Source organism: Hylobates moloch, unplaced genomic scaffold (assembly GCF_009828535.3).
Source record: "Hylobates moloch isolate HMO894 unplaced genomic scaffold, HMol_V3 SCAFFOLD_12, whole genome shotgun sequence".
Lineage (NCBI taxonomy): Eukaryota > Metazoa > Chordata > Mammalia > Primates > Hylobatidae > Hylobates > Hylobates moloch.
Genome location: NW_026652287.1, coordinates 63266599 through 63277895, shown reverse-complemented (window position 1 = coordinate 63277895; position 11297 = coordinate 63266599). Strand labels below are relative to the sequence as shown.

The window sequence follows — 11297 nt, the reverse complement described above, 5'->3', positions numbered from 1 at the left end:
AATCCCATCCCCAAAATTTCTGAATCTTTAGATTTAAGTTGTTGCCCCAGAACTTGCATTTTCAGCCAGTCCCCAGGTGATGCTGATGCTGCTAGTTTGAGAAGCCCTGAATCAGAGCGACATCTAATATTACAACGCAAAGACCCCGCCCATTGGGTACTATCCCCATTTTCCAGTGTGAATTTAGGTCCCTTGGGGTGAAGCGGCTGGCCGATGCCCACACGCGCAGGAAGAGCACTGGGCCTCTCCTCCTGGACCTCCGAGGGTGGGCGGGGTTTAGCGCGGGCTGACGCAGGCTCGGAAGCGGCCCCTTTAAGGGGAAGGCCCGAGGGCTGCAGGCTGCGGCGGTGGAGACCCGATAAGATGTGCTCTCCTTCCCGTCCTGGACCCCCAGCCTGACAAGAGGCTGGGCAGAAACTCGCGATCCCCAGGCCCTGCCTGTGCACCAGCGGCTGGCGCCAGGCCAATGACAGTACGGGAGAGGGCGACTCTCCCGGCCGCCTCGGTGGGGGCCGGAACTTCCTGCACTGCAGCCTCGCAGGTCATTTCCCAGCGGGGAGGCTGAATCCCCAGGAGCTGGGGACCCCGGGTTGGGGGCGGGGCCGGTGGGGCTGCTCCCGTGAAGCTGCCGCGCCGGCTTTCCCAGACCGCGCGGGCGACAGTGAGGCCAGGACCCCCTCCGCGCCTTTGCACCAGCCGTGACCCCTTGCAACGGGGGTACCAGGCGGAGCTGCGCGCTCTCGGCGCCCCCAGAGCCTGCGCCCCGGGCCCCGTGCGCATTTTGCACCGGGGAGACTGAGGCTAGGAGTGCGACCCTCAGCCAGGAGGGGTCACACCTCGCCTGGGGCACGGCCAGGTGGGTGGCAGCCTCAGCCTGCGAGACCCCCTGCCCCCGCCCCTTGGTCGCCCGCACCGTGGGGTCCTGCTCTGACCACAGACTCCGATGGCGGCGGCGGCGGCGCTGCGGGACCCCTCGCAGGTAAGTGCTTGGACGTTAGGCCCTTCGCTGTCGGCCCCCCACGCTTCTGTTCCGGGTGTTGAGACGCAAAAGATGGCTTTGTTCTAGGACTTTTCGCCTTTCCCATTTCCTTGCTTTTGAGTCAGGGGACCCTGGAAGGGAGTCGCTCCCAGCTAGGATCCTGAATCAGGGCAGGGTTTATATAGAGTGGCTTCCGTTACTGAAACGGAATGGGATGAAGGGAGAAAGGGCTTTGTAGGCACAGGAACCAGCATGCGCCAAAGCTTGGGGGGTGGGGTGGGGCACGGTGTGGAGACTGAGTTTGGAGTGTTCAAGGAACCCCACCCAGGTCACTGTTATTATGTCTGCTGGAACCAGAGAGCAGGTGGGCTGAAGACAGCCCAGAACGGCAGGCTGAAGAGCTGGGCCTCTGTTCTGAGGGTGTTGGGAGCCATGGAAGGTTTAGGGCAGAGGAGGAAGATGTTGTGACTCAGGTCTTAACAGGCTCCCTGTGGATGCACAGTGGAGAACTGAATGTGGAGTGAGCCGCAAGCAGGGATGCCAAGGAGTAGCCTAATGGAATAGCCCAGGCCAGTGCTGCTGCTGGCCGGACCACAGTGGGGACTGGAGGTAGAGGAAGTGATTGGGAACTTGATGTCTTTTAAGTCAAGCTGACCAAATTTTCCGATGTGGAGGGTGAGAAACAGGAGGGAAGAATCCATGGTTTTTGGTTTGATGAATCCAGCTTTATGAACTGAGAAGTTGGTTGTAGGAGGAATTTTCCATGGAAGCAGTAGAAGTTAGGTTTTGGCCAGGTTGAGCCTGTGATGTCCCAGAGACCCCCAAATGGAGTTGAAGGTGGGCAGCTAAACACACAGTTAGGGTGTTCTGAGGGAGTTGTTAAGGTTGTGAGAGACTGGATATTCATTCAAACAATGGCCAGATCATGTATACAAATAGAACTCTGCCCCAGAACCTGCCCAGGAAACCAACCCCCTTATCTACAATAAACAACCCATACAGCAGGAAGCCAGCCTGCTGTCTGTCAGACCCACAGGAAGCCAGATTGCTATCTGGACTGACAATCCAGGAAGTTAAAACAATAACTTCTGTAATGAGCAGTCCCAAATGGCCAGAGTTTGATTAATAACAGACAGCTTTCCTAATTTTTGCTCCTGCTTCTAAGAACAACCAGAGAAAGGCAGATATGCACCCTAACCAATCACATAGGATGCCCACTTCTAGTTCACCCACCTACGAACGGGAGCCTCCAACCAGGGCACGCCTGAAGCCTTCCTTTTCTTTTGCTATAAAACTCTCCCCCTCCCGGCTTGCATTGAGTCTCTCTTGCTATAGTGAGCTTTGAGTAAGTAGCCTTGGCTTTTCTCATTTCATTGGTCTTTGTTTATTTCAACAGTTAGAAACATCCAAAATGTGACATCTGGTGTATGGACGGGAGCGTAGCTGTGTGTCAGATGTAGGAGGTGAAACTTCAGGTCATGGTGACAATGATGTTAAAAAAAAAGAGGAAGGTGGGGCTGGAAAACTGAGAGCAGGGTTCCTGCTTGGGGACTGTGGCTTGTTTGGCATCATAAAGACAGGTGGGGAACAGTAGTGGTCATGGTGGTGATGGGGGGGCTATGTGGGTGTATCAGAGGATCTGGCAGGTGGCCAGATCATCCCAAAGAGTGTAGACATGAATGAGATGGATGCTGAGGCTTAGCAGTAGAGGAGGTAATATTGCAGTGAGGCCTGGGCTGGTGCTTACACACTCACCTATGTTCTCACCAGGCTTCTGTGGTGACCCTTGATGGGGTTTGTCCTCAGGCTGGGGAATTAGCTTGGGGCAAGAGGAGTCAGTTGGCAGAGTTGCTGGGCTTAGGTGGGTGGGGGTAGGATGGCCAGAGAGGTTGGCTTTTTTTTTTTTTTTTAAATGAGTGTGAGTGATGACAGGGTCAGAATGTGCAACAAAGAAGGCCAAGCGTATGTGACATCCATGTGTGCCGTGGGTGGCTTCCGTTGAAGCCAGGCCAGGGGAGCTAGGGGGCTCCAAGGCAAGGGTGGAGTGCTCCCTCTCCCCCTTACCTGGGTGTTGCCCTTGGCAGTGGAGGCCATCAAAGGTCTGGAGCAGGCTGGGATGGTGCTTGTGTTTGCCAGGCACTCTCTGGATGCCATGTGCAGAGTGACACGTGGGAGCCCATGGAGATGGCTAGGATGGGGGCTCGGATGGGGAGAAGGTAGCAGTGGCAATGGGAGGCTGTGGTGAAGGTCTGGAGCTGTGAAGAAGGTGCAGTCCAAAGAGTGAAATGCACGTGGGAGGGAGTGTGAGCTGTTCACCCCAGGGCTCTGGACTGGGGTTTAAGGGAGAAGCCCACAGTTGTATCTGAGAAGCGTGACATTGGTGACACTAGGGGAAGAGGCTGGCAGAAGAGGGAGCTGGGCCCTGGACTTCAGGCCCAGACCTTAGAGGGTGCCTCTCTGCGCCCTGCCTGTTGCTGCTGTGGGCTGACATAGTGGTCACATGAAGCGCCCACAGAACCAGGGCCTGCTACCTCCTGGAGCTGTAGAGCTGGGGAGGAGAGTGAGCAGGGGATGGATAGGGAGTCCCAAGGACAGAGACTGATCATGGAACGAACTGTTCCCATCATGGCAGAGCTGCGTGACCTTTGAGGACGTGACCATTTACTTTTCCCAGGAGGAGTGGGTGCTCCTCGATGAGGCTCAGAGACTCCTGTACTGCGATGTGATGCTGGAAAACTTTGCACTTATAGCCTCGCTGGGTAAGGCTGTCACCCCTACCCCGGTGTCCCGAGTTCCTCTCTGCCTGTCCCCTTTGCCCAAGAAACAGCTGTTTCCTTCCCACTGGCACTGCTTCCATCCCCACTTTCCTGGTATGTGTGTTGTGGCTTCTGGGGCTGAGCTATGTGCATTGTTCCCTCCTCTCCCTAAGCGGCCCCCACACCTGCTGCCTGAAGCCTTGCAGGGAAGCTCCAGGCATGAGGGGTCTTGCGGTTAGCCACATGACTCCCTCTGACTCGGCCATTCCCTCCTGGGTGATTATCCAGATCTGACAGTTCTGTGGTTTAGATTCTGTGCCTTTCCTCTTGCTAATATTTCCTAAGCCTGAGTGTGCCAGGAATTCCAATCACTGATGTGGTTACTGCTTGCCGTGACCACCCAATGTCCCTGTGTCATACAGAGTTTCCTGTCCTGTAGTCTATCATGGGGTAGTTCAACTGGGCACGTGCTGGCCACTGACCCACTGTGTCTTTCCCTTAGGACTTATATCTTTCAGGTCCCACATCGTTTCCCAGTTGGAGATGGGGAAAGAGCCCTGGGTGCCTGATAGTGGGGATATGACTTCAGCCATGGCCAGAGGGGCTTATGGCAGGCCTGGCTCTGGTAAGCAGCGATGGGAGCTGGGGGAGGATGTGACGTCACCACTGTGTTTACATCATACCAGCACCTTCTCTCCTATTCATCATCATTTGATACGAACGCCAGTAGCCAGACCACGTCTCTGCTTTTCCTTACCTGTGCTTGACACACTGTCTACTTGTCATTACTATTCTGAGTTGGGCCCCTTGGCTGTGCCCCACCTTTCTGGCCTCCGTTTCTCTCTTTCAGCTTCTTCTGTGGCACTTTCCAATACCGGCCTACACTTAATATGTTGTGAGATACGTGCTTTTCCTTGACGTGCTTGAACACCAGCTACTCAGTTGCAGGTTTTGCTGGGTCTAGATGCTCTCACTGCATAGCCCTCACAGGTTACCAGCAGCCCAGGCCCTGCCAAAAGGCCTTTAAAGAGAAGTGAGTGGGAGACCCTGCCTCTCTGCCCAATACTGTCCCCCATCCTTGTGTCCCTGGTCCTGATAAGGCCTCCTATATTTTGTGACCTGGCCAGGCACAGTATGGCAGAGCAGATTATTCCTTACCCTGACCTGAGCCTTCTTGTGTTGCCAACAATCCCATGGACTCATTCTTGGGTCAGCCAAGCATAGGTGATGGGGCTCTTTCCTTCTATTAAAGTTTATACGAACTTCACCAGCATTTCTCTGCTTTCAGATTTTTGCCGTGGAACAGAGGACAAGGACTTACCTTCTGAGCATAATGTTTCTGTAGAAGGAGTGGCACAGGACAAGAGTCCTGAGGCAACTCTATGCCCCCAGAAGACCTGCCTCTGTGACATATGTGGCCTACGTTTGAAAGACATTTTGCGTTTGGCTGAACACCAGACAACACATCCCAGGCAGAAACCATTTGTGTGTGAGGCATATGTGAAAGGCTCTGAGTTCAGTGCAGACCTTCCCCAGAAACAGGTGCAGCAGAACGTACACAACCCTATCAGAAGGGAGGAGGGCCAGGCTTCCCCTGTAAAGACCTGCAGAGGCCACACATCAGATCAGCTTTCCACCTGCCGGGAGGGTGGGAAGGACTTGGTGGCCACAGCAGGGTTTCTGCAGTGTGAGGTCACTCCCAGCGATGGGGAGCCACACAAGGCCACCGAAGGTGTGGTGGATTTTCACATTGCACTAAGGCATAACAAGTGCTGTGAATCTGGGGATGCCTTCAATGACAAATCCACTCTTGTTCAGCACCAGAGAATCCACAGCAGAGAAAGGCCTTATGAATGCAGCAAATGTGGAATCTTCTTCACTTATGCCGCTGACCTCACTCAACACCAGAAAGTTCACAATAGAGGAAAACCATATGAGTGCTGTGAATGTGGGAAATTCTTCAGCCAGCACTCCAGCCTTGTTAAACATCGCAGGGTTCACACCGGTGAAAGCCCTCACGTCTGTGGTGACTGTGGGAAATTCTTCAGCCGAAGCTCCAACCTCATTCAGCATAAGAGGGTTCACACTGGTGAAAAGCCATATGAGTGCAGCGACTGTGGGAAGTTCTTCAGCCAACGTTCCAACCTCATTCATCATAAGAGGGTTCATACAGGCAGAAGTGCCCATGAGTGCAGTGAATGTGGGAAATCTTTCAACTGCAACTCCAGCCTAATTAAACATTGGAGAGTTCACACTGGAGAAAGACCTTACAAGTGTAACGAATGTGGGAAATTCTTCAGCCACATCGCCAGCCTCATTCAACATCAGATAGTTCACACTGGCGAGCGGCCTCACGGGTGCGGCGAGTGTGGGAAAGCCTTCAGCCGTAGCTCTGACCTCATGAAACATCAGCGAGTTCACACTGGTGAGCGGCCTTATGAATGCAACGAATGTGGGAAGTTATTTAGCCAGAGCTCCAGCCTCAATAGCCATCGGAGACTTCACACTGGTGAACGGCCTTACCAGTGCAGTGAATGTGGGAAATTCTTTAACCAAAGCTCCAGCCTCAATAACCACCGCAGACTTCACACCGGTGAGCGGCCTTATGAGTGCAGCGAATGTGGGAAAACCTTCAGGCAGAGGTCCAATCTGAGGCAGCACCTGAAAGTTCACAAACCAGATAGGCCTTATGAATGCAGCGAATGTGGGAAAGCCTTCAACCAAAGGCCTACCCTCATTCGGCATCAGAAGATTCACACCAGAGAAAGGAGCATGGAGAATGTGCTCCTTCCCTCTTCACAGCACACACCAGAGATAAGCTCTGAGAACAGACCTTATGAGGGTGCTGTCAACTACAAGTTGAAACTTGTTCATCCAAGTACCCCCCCTGGGGAGGTTCCCTAGGAATGCTAGCTATGTTGGAAGCTTTCTGGAGACAAGTTACATTCTCTTACTGTGGATTTTATCAGCGTTTTTTCACTGCTGGGGTTGTGATAGAAGCCATGTCAGCACCACACACTGCAGCTCTCCAAAGAGTGTGTCCACCACTCCACTGTGCTCAGGGAAGGCAGACCTCTCCTCTCTCTTTCCAATCCCTAAAGGGAATTAGGAGTAATCTGAAGCCATGGGAAGATGTCATTCCCACCCTGTATGGCTGGTTTAGCCATGGACATGACTGGCTTTTGGCTCTGAAGACCTGAGCAGGGTTTTGCCAACAGCTTGTTCTAGAGATTTCCCTTTTTCTGGGACATTGTTGGTCTCTTGTTATGCCTGTGAAGGATTTGTCCAGCCTTCATGTTACTCTGCACAACTTATCTCCTGTGCATTGCCCTGGTTCATGCGATGATAACGGCCTTATGATAAAGCCTTTAATCCTCCATGTTCTGATCACTGTGTGGGGTGGTTCAAGAACAGAATTAAGATCTACCAAACTGAAAGGGTCTCCAGATTATCTTGGAGGGGACAGGAGGATGGCAGAGAACAACTGTTAATCCAGACTTGACGTCATTTGCATTGCCACCAAGGCCTCCTAGGAAAAATTGTAGGAATTTATGGGTATAATATTGTGATCTGAATGGCATGAATTTTTACCCCAAGGAAGGGGCAGTTGTGACAACCTCTAGTGCATGTGGGAACAGCATGAATTGGGTCCCTTATTCCCAGGGGGTGCCCCATATTCCCCAACACTGTAAAGCAGATGCTGTTTAGCACCTGCCAAGGAGCCATATGCCCTGAAGTTCAGCATTAGGCAGATATCTCTTAACTGTAAGACATACCAGGCCCAGCTGGGACCATAATTTGTACAGAAACACTGGATGTGATTAATAGGGAGTAGGTGAGATTATAGCAAACCAGCAGAAATGGACCTGTTCTAAAGGTGCATCCATGAATGCTCCCTTGAATGTGGCTGTGCAGGATTCAGGGTTTGCAGAAATTCTCAGGACCTCTAGACCTCTGTCCTATGACTAATGTTACTGGCAGAGCAAATAATCTAAAGGTTTTGGTTTTGTGGATTACCATCTCTGTGCTGTGCATCTCAAGGCCAGTGCTATGCTAGCAGGAAAATAGGGACTGAGAAAAAGCAGATCCTATACTATAGGGACTGTAGTATCTATGACGTAGCCAGCCATTCTTTGCTCCCAAGGCAAGAAGAAAGAGATGGCAGAGTCAATATAGGGTTGCCAAATCGGATTTTCTAAAATGAGTAGGAGGTTGGATTTTTATGTGCAACAGTTTCTTTTAATGCTTTGTTGATATGTAATTGTCATGCAATTATACGTATTTGGTAAGTTTTGTACATATATTATGTACACTCAGGGAACCAATACCATAATCATGATAATGAACGTATCCATCACCTGCAAAGCTACCTCATGCCCCTTTACAGTCCCTCCTTGCCTTCCCTAGGAAACCGTTGATTTACATTTTTTACCTTAGATTTGTTTGCCTTTTCTAGAATTAACACAATTGGAATCATAAAATATTTTTACTCTCTTTTGGTCTGGTTTCTTTCATGCAGCATAATTATCTTGAGAATCATCCATGCTGTGTGTATATATAGTTCATTCCTTTTACTACTGAGTAGTGCTGTACTGGGTGAGTGCACCATAGTTTTTTACGGTTTATTTAAAAATGTTTAAAAAATCTGATGAAATATACTTAACATGAAATTCACTATCCTCACCATTTTTAGTGTATACTTCAATGGTATTAAGTAGATTTGTATTGTTATGCAACCATCACCACCATTCGTCTCCAGAACTCTTCAATCTTGCAAAACTGAAATTCTGTACCCGTCAAGCAATAACTTCCCATTTTCCCTTCCCCAGCCCCTCAAAACCACCATTCTACTTTCTGTCTGTATGAATTTGACCACTCTAGGTACCTCATATAAGTAGAATAATAAGTATTTGTCTTTTTGTAGCTAGCTTATTTCACACTTAGCATAATATCCTCAAGGTTCATCAATGTTGGAGCATATGTCAATTTCCTTTTTAGGGCTGATTAGTATTTCCTTGTATGTGTTGCATTTTGCTTATCTATCACATGTCAATGGATGCTTGGGTTGCCTCCACCTTTTGCCTATTGCGAATAATGCTGCTCCGAACATGAGTGCACAACAAATATCTCTTCAAGACCCTACTTTCAACTCTTTTGGGTATATGCTCAGAAGTAGAATTACTAGATGATATGTAAATCCATTTTTAGTTTTTTGAGGACCTGACATACACTGTTTTCCACAGAGCTGCACCCTTTCACATTCTTACCAACAATAAACAAAGTTTTAAATTTTTCAGGGCCAGGTGCGGTGGCTCATGCCTGTAATCCCAGCACTTTGGGAGGCTGAGGCCGGTGGGTCATGAGGTCAGGAGATCGAGACCATCCTGGCTAACACGGTGAAACCCCGTCTCTGCTAAAAATACAACAAATTAGCTGGGCATGGTGGCGGGCTCCTGTAGTCCCAGCTGCTTGGGAGGCTGAGGCAGGAGAATGGCGTGAACCCGGGAGGTGGAGCTTGCAGTGAGCCAAGATCGCGCCACTGCACTCCAGCCTGGGCAGCAGAGCGAGACTCCCTCTCAAAAAAAAAAATTGTTTTCCTACATCCTCACCAGCACTTGTTTTTGTTTTTTTTTGGTGGTAGCCATTCTAATGGGTGTGAAGTAGTATCTCATTTGATATGCTTTCCCTAATGATTTGTGACTTTAAGTATCATTTCATGTGCTTACTGGCCATTTGTATATCTTTGGAGAAATTTCTATTCAAGTATTTTCTCCATTTTTTTTTTTTTCACTCACCCCTCCTTATCTCCATTTTTTTTTTTTTCTGAGACAGAGTCTCGCTCTGTCACCCAGGCTGGAGTGCAGTGGCACGATCTCGGCTCACTGCAAGCTCCGCCTCCCAGGTTCACACCATTCTCCTGCCTCAGCCTCCCGAGTAGCTGGGACTACAGGCGCCTGCCACCACGCCCAGCTAATTTTTTGTATTAGTAGAGATGGAGTTTCACCATGTTAGTGAGGATGGTCTCGATCTCCTGACCTCGCAATCCACCCGCCTTGGCCTCCCAAAGTGCTGGGATTATAGGCGTGAGCCACTGTGCCCGGCTTCTTATCTCCATTTTTGAATTGAGTTGTTGAGTTTTACAACTTTTCTGTATATGCTGGGTACCAATCCCTTATCAGATATTTTCTCCCATTCTGTAGACCTTTTTACTCTGTTCATAATGTCCTTTGATCAGAAAATTTTAAATTTTCATGAGGTTCAATTTGTGTTTTCTTTTGGTGTCTTTGCCTTTGGTGTCATATCTAAGGAACCATTGCCACCTATGTCTCTAAGAGTTTTTATAGCTTTAGCTCCTACATGTAGGTCTTTGATTCATTTTGAGTCACTTTTTGGAGTTAATTTTTGTATATGGTGTTAGGTAAGGGTCCAGCTTCATTGTTTTGCATGTGGATATCCCATTTTCCTAACACCATTTGTTCAAAAGACTGTCTTTTCCCCATTGGTTGGTCTTGGCATCCCTGTCAAAAATCATTTGAGCATATATGTGAGGGTTTACTTCTGAGCTCCATTGTATTCTACTGGTGTGTATGTCTGTCCTTACACCAGTTTCATGCTGTTTTGATTACTGTAGCTTTGTAGTAAGTTTTAAAATTAGGAAGTGTGAGACCTTCAACTTTGTTCTTTTTCAATATTCTTTTGGCTATTCAGGATCCCTTGAGATTCCATATTAATTTTAGAATGGATCTTTATATTTCTGCATAAGACATTATTGGGATTTTAGTAGGGATTCCACTAAATCTATAGATCACTTTGGGTGGTATCGACATCTTAATAGTATTAAGTTACCCAGTCTGTGACTATGGAATTTCATTCCATTTATTTATGTCTTTGTTTTCTTTCAGGAGTGTTTTGTAGTTTTCATTCTACAAGTTTTCACCTCCTTGGTTAATTCCTAAGCATTCTGTTACTTTTGATGCTAATGTAAATGGAATTGTTTTCATGATTTCCTTTTCAGATTGTTCATTGTTAGTGTATGGAAATGTAAGTCATTTTTCTGTGTTGATTTTTTTTATCCTGCTAGTTTGCTGAATTCATTTATTAATTTTAACAGTCTTTGTGTGTGTGTGTGTGTGTGTGTGTGTGTGTGTGTGTGAAAACTTTAGAATTATCTACATATAATATCACCTGTGATCAGAAATAATTTTACTTCTTCCTTTCCAATTTGGCTGCCTTTTACTTCTTTTCTTCCATAATTACTCTGGCTAGGACTTCCAGTACCATGTTGAACAGAAACAGAGAAAGAGGACATCTTTGCCTTGTTCCTGATCAGAAAGCTTTTGGTTTTTCACCATTGAGAATGATGTTAGCTATGGGTTTTTTATATATGGCTTTCATTATGTTGACATAGTTTCCTTTTATTTCATTTTTTGAGGTTTTTTTTTACATGAAATGGTATTGAATTTTTGTCAAATGCTTTTTCTGCATCAAAAGAGATGATTGGTTTTTTTTCCTTTATTCTGTTAATATGGAATAGTATATTGATTGTTTTTCATGCATTGAAC

The 11297-nt window shown here is 48.1% G+C and overlaps 1 protein-coding gene across 1 annotated transcript; it reads left to right on the top strand.

Moving 5' to 3' along the window:
- The first annotated feature begins 335 nt into the window (after positions 1-335).
- Positions 336-9000, top strand: ZNF792 (zinc finger protein 792). Its single transcript, XM_032170447.2, has 4 exons — positions 336-979; positions 3612-3738; positions 4238-4360; positions 5024-9000. The coding sequence occupies exons 1-4, from the start codon at positions 944-946 to the stop codon at positions 6637-6639; spliced, it is 1902 nt and encodes a 633-aa protein (XP_032026338.1). The 5' UTR covers positions 336-943; the 3' UTR covers positions 6640-9000.
- Positions 9001-11297: the final 2297 nt, after the last annotated feature.